This window comes from Colobus angolensis, unplaced genomic scaffold (assembly GCF_000951035.1).
Source record: "Colobus angolensis palliatus isolate OR3802 unplaced genomic scaffold, Cang.pa_1.0 Scaffold366, whole genome shotgun sequence".
Taxonomy (NCBI): Eukaryota; Metazoa; Chordata; class Mammalia; order Primates; family Cercopithecidae; genus Colobus; species Colobus angolensis.
The window spans coordinates 2,291,882-2,306,681 of record NW_012116999.1 but is presented as its reverse complement, the minus strand read 5'-3'; the positions used below and the strand labels follow the sequence as shown (position 1 = coordinate 2,306,681).

The 14,800-nt window shown below is 39.1% G+C and overlaps 1 protein-coding gene across 1 annotated transcript in view; it reads right to left on the bottom strand.

Moving 5' to 3' along the window:
- Positions 1-429: 429 nt before the first annotated feature.
- Positions 430-14,800, bottom strand: part of TRPC5 (transient receptor potential cation channel, subfamily C, member 5) — a 326,052-nt gene continuing 311,681 nt past the window's right edge. Inside the window, exons 8-11 of the mRNA XM_011953532.1 lie at positions 8,347-8,550; positions 7,576-7,617; positions 5,402-5,491; positions 430-3,114 (exon numbers count right to left, since the gene is read on the bottom strand). Coding sequence (XP_011808922.1) covers positions 2,422-3,114; positions 5,402-5,491; positions 7,576-7,617; positions 8,347-8,550 — 1,029 coding nt within the window. The 3' untranslated portion in view covers positions 430-2,421. The remainder of the gene's footprint in view (positions 3,115-5,401; positions 5,492-7,575; positions 7,618-8,346; positions 8,551-14,800) is intronic.

Genomic DNA, 14,800 nt, shown 5'->3' with positions numbered 1-14,800 from the left:
GAACAGAATATTTTTCCTTTCCTACTTTGTACTGAATTAGAGTTAATAAAAATGTTGGTGTCACCAACATGGAAGTTAGGGCAATAGCTGTTTAGCTTTAACCCCCATCCTAAATGAGGCTTCACTATAGCTAGTGAAACCTTAAGCCCAAGTCACAACGATAACCCTGAGAAGATCTGAAAAGGAATGTACTCCCGTGACATATGACACTGGTTCTTTCAATAGTAGAGATTGATTTACACATATTATCTCTTTAGAACATAAGTGACAGAAGACTTTTGGAATACAGTTCCATGTCTGGCTAGCCTGTTTTCTGACAAGTTGATAAGGTCACTGCTAGAACACTTATACATAAGTTTTCAGAAGTGATATACATTTCTGAGAAAAACATGTTTTTCTTTTTATAAAATGGGGTTATATGCTATTTTGGTGCTGTTAATATGAGTTAGGAATGTAGCCCAGGTTCTATTATTATTCAAAGTGAATTTGACAATTTGGAAAGCTGAATCTGTAAGTTTAGAAACCTTTCTGGAAAGTAACCTGTTATTAAATGTCAAGTCCATTTATGACAGTCTCCGTGAAGCAGGGCAGAAATTGATTTGAGGAAATAACCACTTCAGATATGATCAAGGAATTATTTTCGGACAACCTCTTGCCAAATGGGTCTTGATGCAGCTTTTTCACTTGATCACTTTTCTCTGGATCTGAGGCTTTATTCTTCAAAACCTCCTATTTCTGGCCCCTCCCCTTCAATTTTGCTCTTCTCCAGGCTAGAGACAGAGATGGGAATCCATTCAAATAACAGAAACCATACTATCAAAAGCTAGTTTGGAGGCATATTTGCAGAGTTTGAAAATTTCCTCATTTCTCTTACTTGTATGTTTACATACATTAATCTAAATGGATTCCTATTGGTGTTGACATTTAAAAAAAACAGGGTGACACCTAACTATTTTACTTTTCTGGGCTATACACTATTAATATAATCTCTAGGACTCAGACCTAGAGTTGTTTCAGGTCATATGTTAGAGTCTAAATTGAGGGAACCTTTGTGCTAATGTTGGTAAAAACCGTCCTTGCTCAGCAGGTTCTCAGTGGTTATTAGGTCTAAAATGATGACCATATGCATTATGGACTTTATTTTTTAACTTGGACCACTGTATTCTGATGAGGTACTCTTAAGCTGTGGAAAAGAATTTGTTTGGATGTATAAATGTAGCTTCCTTGGAAGACAGTAGAATTTGAATCACGTTTATAATTCCATGAATCCACTAGGGTGTTTATGTTATATATCTAACATAATTTACACATGCAATTCCACTGCCCCCAATGAATATTAAAACTGCAACCTGAATTAGGTTATCTATACCTAGAATTGCCATTTTTATAAAGCAATTAATTAAAATGAAGATGCTCTTTTCTCATATTTTGACACTTCAGCAATATGCCATTTTTTTCTGATAAAAATATTTCAAATTCAGGCTTTTATCTTAGAAATTCTTTGATAGCAATGATAAAACTATCAACAGTAGAGTAGGACCCGACAAATATGACAACTATTTATCTTGCCAATGTATGAGATGTAGTGACTATTGGTTAGAGTATAGTAGACGTTTGTAAAAAACGCACAAATTCTAAATACTAATTTTGATACTATCAAATTTTACAATGTAGTAAGTTAACTGAAACACACAAACACAGAAAAATAATTCACCTAACTTATTAGATATGACATATACTGTGGGGTAAATATTTCATTGGCACACATTAGGAAACTAACACATCTTTAAGAAACAAGAAAATTCAACAGCCCTCACAATAAGAAGTTGTAGTATTTAAGAACGAAACAAGCCACTAATACCTAGAAACCACAAGCTGACAATTCTTTGGAATCTCTTCAGCCTCCCTTTGATGCTGTTCATTGACCCAGCATGGGCAGCGTGTAGCACTGAATGGCAACAAAGATGAGCAGGGTAGTTTGCCTTATCTGATAGCTGGTGGGGACTGCTGACCACATCCCTCAGCTCTGTGGGAAGATGGCATGAGATCCTGAGGATGGTCAGGAATCTGTGTAGCAGCAAAAGTAGCAAAGTGGCACCTGGGGCTTCAAGGAAGCATGGGTGAGAAAAGCAAAGCAAAAGGGTTAAGCACCCAACTGCACCTCTGCTGATTAGGTGCAACACCCCTTCAGTTGGTTGTAAGATGGACTTAGTGTGTACAGGTATTGAAAAGGCAAATAATAATGAAAGTAATAATAACAGAACAAAAATGGAGAATGTGGCTATAAAAGATGGTGCAAATAATAGGAGTTTCACTCTCTTGGGGGCAGGGGCAGTGAGGGAATCATATTCTGTGTCATTTCTGAGAGCAAGGAAATTACAAATTTCTGTTGAGTTCCAGAACAGATGATTAGGGCTTGACTTAGAGGCGAGTTGTAACTTGTTCTTCCTGTCCATCACCCCATTTGTGCATGAGCAAGTCACAAGCCTCTCCCCAAGTTTCAAATACATCCTCTGAGGAGTCTAAAAGTTTAGAATTTGAGGAGCAGATGCTGGATGCACAGTGAAGAGAGCTGGAACAGGCTAGAGGGCATTCACTGCTCTGAGCAGCGCCCTGGACTTCACCTAATTCTACCTCACTGAGGTTAATTTCACTTTGAGAACAGGCCTCTGCTTTCCCTTTCTCCATCTGAGAATATCTGATGTCCTGCCACATACAGTGCTGCTGAACAATTCCATCAGAAATTGTATACATTGGCTCTGAACTGGGTTCAGACATATGACCATTAAATTTGGAGAACAGGAGACCCAGTTTCTTGAGAGAAGGACCCATGAAGGAGCGTTTGCTTGATGACTCAGCTTTTGACTTTCCTTGGGCACCACTGGACCTTGGCATGGTTCTGATGAGAGGTGGCCCATGGCAAGCCTTTTTCTTGCAGCCTAAATTAAAAGAGACACTCTTGGATTTGGCTCGAGCCCCACCACTGCCATCATTAGTATCATCTCTCTGAGAGAGTTCAGTGCTGCTAGTGGAAAAGCTTCTCCTTGGGTGTTTTCTATTTCCCAAGAGGTCAAGCACTTCATACCGAAAGCTGGAGATGTCTTGCTTTAATTCCTAGGAAAAGAGAGGAGACATACTATGTCAAGAAGCTTGGTCTTTATTTCAAAGTAGGCACATCAGATACCTTTGGAATGTTCCAGGTTTTTGCCTAGTAGTAAATCACGAAATAAAACACCAGGAAAATCTGCCATTATTCAAACAAAAGAAAAACATATTAATAATTCCGTAGGCAGGGCTGGCCATTGGCAAACTTGTACAATGGGTAAAGTTGATTCAGGATTAGCTAACACTTTAGTAGGGATTAGTCTGTTGAGGCGCTTTCATAAGGACTAACTCCTGCTCAAGTATTAACTAACAAGGTATTAGATTAGGACACTGGCTCTCACAGGTGTCTGCATATAAAAGGACTACTGAAGAGGAAAAAGCTTTTAAAACTCTAACGAGTGAAACTAGAGAAGTGGAATGTCAGGTGATGAGACTGCTGTTTTGAGACATGGGGCCCTGTTCAAACCTCTATGAAATGTCTTCTATCTCCAACTGAATGCTTACATACTAGACTGTTTTAAAAGCCAAGCTGAAATTTGTTCATGTACTTCCCCTGCTCAAAACTTGTTACTAACTTGTCACTAACTTTAGGAAAAAATAGAAATGCCATACCATGGACTACAAGGTTTTTCAAGGCCTAGTACCTGTTGCTTTCTCCAGTTTCATCTTTCTACTCTTTTCCTAGGCTCTCTGCTGTCCACCTGTATGGACATATTCTCCCTTGCCTCTGGGCCTTTGCCTGTGCTGTTCTCTCTGTCTAGAACACTCTTCTCCCCAACTCCCCTTTATCTGGCTGGCTTCACTTTCAAGCCTCAGCTTAAGCATCACTTCCATTGGAAAGTCTGTTTTGACTCCCCAAGTCCCAGTTGAGAGTCCCTCCTCTCTGTGTTTCCACAGTGTCCTGTGATTAACCTGTCAGAATATACAATTGTTCATCACCCTTTATTATTGTTTGTCACTCCTTGAGAGTAGGAGCTGGTTAGATCTTGCTCACCACTGTACCAGAGCACGTAGCAGAGTGCTTGGAACATAGCAGACCCTCAGTAGATGAATTATGTCTATGAGTTAGAATAATGGCCTTCCTGTGTGCCTTAGAAAATATAGACGTTCATGGACACAGGGAGGGGAACATCACACACACGGGCCTGTCGGGGGGTGGGGGTTGGGGAGGAATAGCATTACGAGAAATATCTAATGTAGATGATGGGTTGATGGGTGCAGCAAACCACCTTGGCATGTGTATACCTATATAACAAACTTGCATGTTCTGCACGTGTATCCCAGAACTTAAAGTATAATAAAAATTTTAAAAAAGAAAAAAATATATAGATGTGTTCTAGGATAGGATTTCTCAATCTTGGCACTATTGACATGTTGGGCTGGATACTTCTTGTTGTGGGAGGCTGTACTATTCATTGTAGGATACTCAGTAACAACCTTGTCTTTACTGTCTGGATACCAGTGTGACAACCAAAAGTATCTCCAGACATTGCCAAGTGTGGTCTTGGGGACAAAATTGCCCCTGGTTGAAAACGGTTGTTTTAGGCTAATGCCACTAGTAGAATTTTAATGTTTAATGGTAGAGTTTCTTAAGACCTTAGATTTAATAACAGATTTATTATTATTATTATTATTATTATTTAATTATACTTTAAGTTCTAGGGTACATGTGCACAACGTGCAGGTTTGTTACATATGTACACTTGTGCCATGTTGGTGTGCTGCACCCATCAACCCGTCAGCACCCATCAACTCGTCATTTACATCAGGTATAACTCCCAGTGCAATCCCTCCCCCCTCCCCCTTCCCCATAATAGGCCCCGGTGTGTAATGTTCCCCTTCCCGAGTTCAAGTGATCTCATTGTTCAGTTCCCACCTATGAGTGAGAACATGCGGTGTTTGGTTTTCAATAACAGATTTTTTGATCTTATATCTTTTAAGTAAAGAAGATCTTTAAGTCTCCAGGCATCTTCCCTTTGCTATCTTGTCCCTCACCACCATGCATCCTTGCCACATCATTTAAAGCATTCAATTTCCACACTGAGAAACACTCAGAATATTAAAAGAACGCATACAGCAGATTTCCTTCTTTCATGACACTGATTGTGGTGTGACATACATTGGTAAAATCTCTCCGTCTACTGAATGAAAGACAATTCTAAGAGAATAAGCATTATAACTGGCTTTGCTATATTGTAAGCAGATGAAATACCCATCACCAGAAACCTCACACACTGTGAAGATTAAATGATGCTTATGATATGTAAAATGAGAAATCACTTCATGATTAAATTACCTTAAAATTTTCTTCTGTTAGCCCCTCATTTGTTTTGGAATTTCTTATCATAGCAGCCACGTATCTTTTGACTAAATTCCTGATAACTTCCTGGAATTACAAAACATGAAGAGGCATTCAATCTCATTCTCAGGCTCTCAGTGCAATAAGAAACTTACATAGGAAATAAAACATGCTTAGACCTCCTTTGCAGTGGAAAATCCTCATAGGATCCAGCCTTTTACTGTAAAAAATGAGTTAAGTCCATTGGCTAAACAACTATTGTGTCTCTGAATTTAGTGTCAGAATCAAATTCACCCTAAAGGAAAATTTTTTACCCGAGCATAAGGTAAACATGTATTTCCAGTGGAATAATTCTTGCATGGTCATATAGTTAATATTTTCCTTTAGGATGGATTGCATGTTAACACTCCTAGTAAAATGAGAGTTTTATTCTCCTTTTATAAAATTGAGAGAATTTTCTTCAGAGTCACTAAGTCTGCTGATTTTAATGTCCACTAATTACATAGTGAAGATATTTTTCTCGTAGTCAACCTACACTTCTCCTTTACAGGAATGTCCTCTTTTCACTTAGCTCCCAGGGGAGTGGTCTGCACGTGGTCACTACAGTTTGTATTAGTGATGGTGATGATGATAGCTACCGCTTATTGCAACGTGTCAGGCAACACATGCACATAATACATATTATACATACTCATCACTCAATTTTCACAACTCTGTAAGTTAAGTTTTATTACTATCCCCATGTTACAGATGAGGAAGGCAGGCCTCAATAGGCTGACTCATCCAATGTTACACAACTAGTAAGTGTCAAGATTAGACTTTCATTCTATTTCAGTCTGATTTTAAGGCCAATGGTATTGCTTCTTCTACTATGTGTACTTGAGGAACTCACTGAGATGTGCAGGAATCATTTTTTTTGTTATTGTTGAGGGCTATGAAGCAGAACATGAAGACAATGAATCTTATTTAAGGTTTATTATTATAAAAGGAATAACATTTGAAGGTGGGAGTAGGGAGAGGAGGTTTACATACAAAATACCGTATTTTCTGCTTCTCTTTGTTAGTTATGGTCTAAGGGGAACAAAGTTAGGAGAAGTGACCTATAGAATAAGGATGCATTTCCTTCAAACGCTGTAGAACATTTTTCTACTTTGGTTTTCTTTTGATCAGGATGGTGAGAGATGGTTGTCTCTTACTTGTGATTTGCAAGGATTATTCTCAAGAGATGTTGGTGATATTTGTATGCTTGGCTGTTTTCTAGCTGGTGGGAAGAGTGCCCTAATGTTTATTAGGTTTATTACTTTTTTTTTTTAACAAAATACAGAAGTGCTTCTCTATTTCTTTGATTAAAGTCATGTTGTAATTTATCAAGATCTGAGTTCCTGACATTCAGATAAGCTTTTACTTCACTGAGGTTAGTTTCCTCCTGTTATATATTACCATTACCCTATGTATTTTTTCTACATGGCAGTTTTTATCCTTTTAATCACTTAATTTTAATACAATCATCCCTTGTTATACTCTGGGGATTGGTCCCAGGACCCCCGCCCCGTATACCAAAATCCATGCATACTCAAGTCTTGCCATCATCCTGCAGAACCTGCAGATGCAAAAAGTCAGCCCTCTTGTATATGTGGTTTTACATTCCATGAATACTTTATTTTCTATTTGCGTTTGGTGGAAAAAATCTGCCTATAAGTCGATCTACACAGTTCAATCCTCTGTTGTTCAAGAGTCAACTGTAATTTTAATGACGTGTTATTTTATCCATGCTAGATAATAAATTTCATAAGGGCAGAAAGATTGCATCTTTTTTGTTCATAGTGATTTTTCTAGTATCTAGTGTAGTATTTTATGTACAGTAGGTACTCATATATTTGACTGACTGACCAACCACATACTCTATTTTATGTAATTTCAAGGAAGACAGCTTTCTAAGTCATAGTTGTTGCTGATCAAGCCGAGGCAGTGCATAAGGGCCATGAACAGGATTATAAAGCAGGTGATTCCACTTGGAGAAGGTACGTCAGTCCTTGATAAATTACAGCCTTTCCAAGCCTCCTATCCCAGTCAAATGGGATCATGTCCAGACATAGCCAGAGTGAAGTTTGCTTCTCCTCCACAGAACCAGCCAACAACTATTGTGCTTCATCCCCGTGAGGAAGCTTTACCTGATAATGTTGATTTTGTATCAGGCTGTCAGCATTGCGTTCCTATAATTGAAAATAGAGATGTTACATGAGCAGTCCCAGCACCCTACCCACCCAAACATCTGAATATATTTTTAAATATTAGGACTGGAGAATGATACGGGAGCTCCTGCCTGACAAACCCCCAAAGCAAATATATGTTGGAATGATTTTATGATGCTTAAAACAGTGAGTGTCACAAAGGAGGGACGGGAGGAAACAGTTTTGTTTAAAAAGATTCATAATTTTGGTCAGGTGCGGTGGCTCATGCCTGTAATCCCAGCACTTTGGGAGGCCAAGGTGGGAGGGATCACAAGGTCAGGAGTTCAAGACCAGCCTGGCCAACATAGCGAAACCCTGTCTTTACTAAAAATACAAAAATTTGCCCGACTTGGTGGTGTTTGTCTGTAATCCCAGCTACTTGGGAGGCTGAGGCAGGAGAATCGCTTGAACCCGGGAGGTGGATGTTGCAGTGAGCCGACATGGTGCCACTGCACTCCAGCCTGGATGACAGAATGAGACTCCATCTCAAACAAACAAACAAACAACAACAACAACAACAAATTAGCCAGGTGTGGTGGTGGACGCCTGTAATCCCAGCTACTGGGGAAGCTGAGGCACGAGAATTGCTTGAACCCAGGCAGCAGAGGTTGGCAGTGACCCGAGACCATGCCACTGCACTCCAGCCTGGGTGACAGAGTGAGACTCCATCTCAATTTTTTAAAATTAATTTTTTAAAATTAAAAGTCTTACTGTGAAGCTTCTCAAGTTGCGCCTTCTCCGTCTACCATCAGGGTCTCTTTTGGGGCAGAAGGTGTTGTTGAACCAGTTACCAAGGTATAGAAATGACTTGGGGCTGGGGATGATGTTGAAAGGAGGTGGCAAGGTGCCACCTTCATCAAAGTAACTCATCCAGAGCTTTGTCCTTGCAAACTTCCACTCGATATCAGCATGATCCTATGAAAGATAATGAAGTTCAAGGATTTGGGATGGGAAACTGCACGATGTACTCACTTCTCATTCTAAACTTTCTAGTTGCTTCTATAGAGGGCAATAAGTCAAGAGCTATATAAATTCAAATTATACATACCCTGTCACCCAGTAACCCTATTCTTAGAAATATATCTTATCAATATACTTACAAAAACATGTATGTACATGGTTGTTTACTGTAGCACAGATAATAGTAGCAAAACAACTGGCAGCAATCTAAATAATCAACAGTAGAACTGGTTAAATAAATGGTGTTACATCTATAAAATAGTATAAATACAACTACTAAAATATGGTAGATCCATAAACATTATATATATGTATATATATGCATCTGTCCAAGCCCTCTAAGTGAATAAAGCAATATAGAGCACAACATATGTACAATGATTCTATTTATACAACTGGAAAATCTTTTATATTAACATGCTTACATGTTCTAGACAAGTACACACTAAACTGTCAGTAGTAGTTATTTTTAAGGCGTGGGATTGTAGTGGGAGGCTTTTTTTTAAAAAAAGAAAAATCAACTTTATTGAGGCATGATTTACACAGAATAAAATTCAACCATTTAAAGTGTTTGATGAGTTTTGACAGGTATATATACCCATGTAACAATCATTATAATCAACACAGACACACACATCAGTGTACATTTCTAGGATTTTTAAGAGCTGTATTGACTGATGTAACCACTACTACAATCAGGATACACAACAGTTCTACCACCCTCCAAAGTTCCCTATTGTTACCTCTTTGTAATCAAACTCTCCCAACTTCTAACCTCTGACAACTGCTGCTCTGTTTTCTGTCCCTATAGTTTACGTTTTCCAAAATGTAATATAAATGGAATCATATAGTAGGTAACCTTTTAAGACTAGTTCATTTTACTCAGCATAACACCTTTAAGATTCATCTGTATTTTCGTATGTATCAATAGCCCATTCAATCACATTGCTGAGTAGTTTTCTATTATATGGATGCACGATGGTTTGTTTGTTTACCTACTGAAGAACATTTGGGTTATTTCCAGTTTTTTAGCAATTATGAGTAAAGCTGTTATGACCATTCATGTACAGGTTTTTGTCTAAACATACATTTATTTTTTTCTAACTTAAATATCTAAGAGTGGTATTGCTGGATCGTGTGTTAAGGGTGTGTTTATAATAAAATGCCAAACTGTTTTCCAGAGTGGCTATACTGTTTTCCATTATCACTAATTGCTCTATATCTTCTTTAGTGCTTGTCAGGTTTTTAAAGTTTAGTCATTCTAACAAGTATGTAGTGGGATCTCATTATGGTTATAGTTTGCATTTCCCAAATGGCTAATGATGTTGAGCATCTTTTCACATGCGTATTTACCATCTGTATATCTTCTACGATGAAGTGTTTTTCAGATCTTTGCCCATTTTTATTGTATATAGGTAATATAATATAGAATATATATATATATATATTTTCTAGATACAATCCCTTTGTTAGATATATGACTTGCAGGTATTTTCTTTCAGTCTGTATCTTGTCTTTTCATTCTCTTAATGATGTCTTTACTGGAGCAAACTTTTACTTTTGAGAAAGTCAAAATTATCATGTTTATAAAACTATCAATTTTTTTATAGATTGTGCTTTTTGTGTCATGTCCAGGAACTCTTCAGCTAACCCAAGGTCATGAAGATGTTCTCCTATGTTTTCCTCCACAACTTTTATAGTTGTAAGATATGCCTTTAATTCCATGATCCATTTTGAGTTAATTTTTCCATAAGGGAAGAGGTTTATGTTGAGGTTGTCTTTTAAAATATGAGTGAACAATTGCTCTGACACCATTTGTTGGAACAACTCTCATTTCTCCATTGAACTGCTTTTGCCCCTTTGCTGAACATCAGTTGGGCATGCTGGACTACTAGACATCCACATTCAAAAGAGTAAACACCTACGTTATAACACGTACAAAACTCAACTCAGAATGGATCATAGACCTATACGTAGCAGATAAGAACTACAAAACTCTTAATAGGAAAGCATAGGAGTAAATCTTTGTGACCTTGGATAAAATGATTTCTTAGATATGACACCAAAAACCAAGTGACAAAATAGGTAAATTTGACTTAATCAAAATTAAAAACATTTTTACATAAAAGGACAGCATAAAGAAAATGAAAAGACAACTCCTAGAATGTGAGAAAATAATTTAATATCATATACTTGATAAGGGACTTGTATCACAGTATATAAAGAATAATTATGGTGGGGCATTCCAAGATGGCCAAATAGGAATAGTTCTGGTCTGCAGCTCCCAGCATAATTGACACAGAAGATGGATGATTTCAGCATTTCCAACTGAGGTACCTGGTTCATCTCTTGGGACTGGTTGGACAGTGGGTGCAGCCCACGGAGGGCAAGCTGAAGCAGAGCAGGGCGTCACCTCACCCAGGAAGCACAAGGGGTTGGGGGATTTCCCTTTCCTAGCCAAGGGAAACCCTGAAAGACTGCTTGGAAAAACAAGGCACTCCTGCCCAAATACTGCACTTTTCCCAAGGTCTTAGCAACTGGCAGACAAGAAGGTTCTCTCCTGTACCTGGCTTGGCAGGTCCCATGCCCACGGAGCCTTGCTCACTGCTAGCGTAGCAGTCTGAGATCAATCTGCAAGGCAGCAGCCTGGCTGGGGGAGGAGCATCTGCCATCGATGAGGCTTGAGTAGGTAAAGTGACTGGGAAACTCAAACTGGGCGGAGACTGCCATAGCTCAATGAGGCCCACTGCCTCTAGATTCCACCTCTGTGGGCAGGGCATAACTGAACAAAAGGCAGCAGACAACTTCTGCAGACTTACATGTCCCTGTCTGATAGCTCTGAAGAGAGCAGTGTTTCTCCCAGCACAGCGTTTGAGTTCTGAGAACGGACAGGCTGCCTCCTCAAGTGGGCCCCTGACCCTCATGTAGCCTAACTGAGAGACACCTCCCAGTAGGGGCCGACAGACACCTCATATAGGCGGCTGCCCCTCTGGGATGAAGCTTCCAGAGGAAGGATCAGGCAGCAATATTTGCGATTCTGCAATATTTGCAGTTCTGCAGACTCCACTGGTGACACACAGGTAAACAGGGTCTGGAGTGGACCGCCAGCAAACTCCAATAGACCTGTAGCTGAGGGACCTGACTGTTAGGAGGAAAACTAACAAACATAGGAATAGCATCAACATCAACAAAAGGGTCATCTATACCAAAACCCCATCTGTAGGTCACCAACATCAAAGACCAAAGATAGATAAAACCACAAAGATGGGGAGAAACCAGAGCAGAAAAGCTGAAACTTCTAAAAATCAGAGTGCCTCTTCTCCACCAAAGGATCACATCTCCTCGCCAACAACGGAACAAAGCTGGATGGAGAATGACTTTGACAAGTTCACAGAAGTAGAGTTCAGAAGGTCGGTAATAACAAACTTCTCTGAGCTAAAGGAGGATGTTCGACCCCATTGCAAGGAAGCTAAAAACCTGGAAAAAAGATTAAACGAATGGCTAACTAGAATAAACAGTGTAGAGAAGACCTTAAATGACCTGGTGGAGCTGAAATCCATGGCATGAAAACTTTGTGATGCATGCACAAGCTTAAATGGCTGATTGGATCAAGTGGAGGAAAGGGTATCACTGAAGATCAAATTAATGAAACAAAGCGAGACATCTAGATTAGAGAAAAAACAGTAAAAAGAAACTAACAAAGCCTCCAAGAAATGTGGGACTATGTGAAAAGACCAAATCTATGTTTGATTGGTGTACCTGAAAGTGATGGGGAGAATGGAACCAAGTTGAAAAACACTCTTCAGGATATTATCCAGGAGAACTTCCACAGCCTATCAAGGCAGGCCAACATTCAAATTCACTAAATACAGAGAACACCACAAAGATACTCCTTGAGAAGAGCAACCCCTAGACACATAATTGTCAGATTCAACAAGGTTGAAATGAAGGAAAAAGTCTTAAGGGCAGCCAGAGAGAAAGGTCGAGTTACCCACAAAGGGAAGCCCATCAGACTAACAGTGGATTTCTTGGCAGAAACGCTAGAAGCCAGAAGACAGTGGGGACCAATATTCAACTTTCTTAAAGAAAAGAATTTTCAACCCAGAATTTCATATCCACCCAAACTAAACTTCACATGTGAAGGAGAAATAATCTCCTTTATAGAAAAGCAAATGCTGAGAGATTTTATCACCACCAGGCCTGCCTTACAAGGGCTCCTGAAGGAAGCACTAAACATGGATAGAAACAACTGGTACCAGCCACTGCAAAAACATGCCAAATTGTAAAGACCATCGATGCTATAAAGAAACTGCATCAATTAATGGGCAAAATAACAAGTGAACATCATAATGACAGGATCAATTTCACACATAACAATATCAACCTTAAAAGTAAATGGGCTAAATGCCCCAATTAAAAGACACAGACTGGCAAATTGGATAAAGAGTCAAGATCCATGAGTGTGCTGTATTCATGAGACCCATCTCACGTGCGAAGATGCACATAGGCTCAAAATAAGGGATGGAGGAACATCTACGAAGCAAACGGAGAGCAAAAAAAACGCAGGGGTTGCAATCCTAGTCTCTGATAAAACACACTTTAAACCAACAAAGATCTAAAGAGACAAAGAAGGCCATTACATAATGGTAAAGGGATCAATTCAACAAGAAGAGCTAGCTATCCTAAATATATATGCACTCAATACAGGAGCACCCAGATTCATAAAGCAAGTCCTTAGAGACCTACAAAGAGGCTTAGACTCCCACACAATAATAATGGGAGACTTTAACACCCCACTGTCAATATTACACAGATCAACGAGACAGTTAACAAGGACATCCGGGACCTGAACTCAGCTCTGCAACAAGAAGACCTAATAGAAATCTACAGAACTCTCCACCCCAAATCAACAGATTATGCATTCTTCTCAGCACCACATCACACTGATTCTAAAGTTGATCACATAATTGGAAGTAAAACACTCCTCAGCAAATGTAAAAGAACAGAAATCACAACAAACTGTCTCTCAGACCACAGTGCAATCAAATTAGAACTCAGGATTACGGAAGTCACTCAAAACTGCACAACTACATGGAAACTGAACAACTTGCTCCTGAATGACTACTGGGTAAATAACAAAATGAAGGCAGAAATAAAGTTGTTCTTTGAAACCAATGAGAACAGAGACACAATGTACCAGAATCTCTGGGACACATTTAAAGTAGTGTGTAGAGGGAAATTTATAGCATCAAATGCCCACAAGAGAAAGCAGGAAAGATCTAAAATCGACACTCTAACATCACAATTAAAAGCACTAGAAAAGCAAGAGCAAACAAATTCAAAAACTAGTAGAAGGCAAGAAATAACTAAGATCAGAGCAGAACTGAAAGAGATAGAGACACAAAAAAAACCCTTCAAAAAATCAATGAATCCAGGAGCTGGTTTTTTGAAAAGATCAACAAAATTGATAGACCACTAGCAAGACTAATAAAGAAGAAAAGAGAGAAGAATCGAATAGACACAATAAAAAATGATAAAAAGGATATCACCACTGATCCCACAGAAATGCAAACTACCATTAGAGAGTGCTATATACACCTCTATGCAAATAAACTAGAAAATCTAGAAGAAATGGATAAATTCCTGGACACATACACCCTCCTAAGACTAAACCAGGAAGAAGTTGAATTTCTGAATAGACCAATAACAGGCTCTGAAATTGAGGCAATAATTAATAGCCTACCAACCAGAAAAACTCCAGGATCAGATGGATTCATACCTGTATTCTACCAGAGGTATAAAAAGGAGCTGGTACCATTCCTTCTGAAACTATTCGAATCAATAGAAAAATATGGAATCCTCCCTAACTCATTTTATGAGGCCAACATCATACTGATACCAAAGCCTGGCAGAGACACCACAAAAAAAGAGAACTTTAGACCAATATCCCTGATGAACATCAATGCGAAAATCCTCAATAAAATACTGTCAAACCGAATCCAGCAGAACATCAAAAAGCTTACCCACCACGATCAAGTTGGCTTCATCCCTGGGATGCAAGGCTGGTTCAACACATGCAAATCAGTAAATGCAATGCATTGGGAGGCTGAGGCAGGAGAATGGCTAAACCCGGGAGGCGGAGCTTGCAGTGAGCTGAGATCCGGCCACTGCACTCCAGCCTGGGCGACAGAGCGAGACTCTGTCT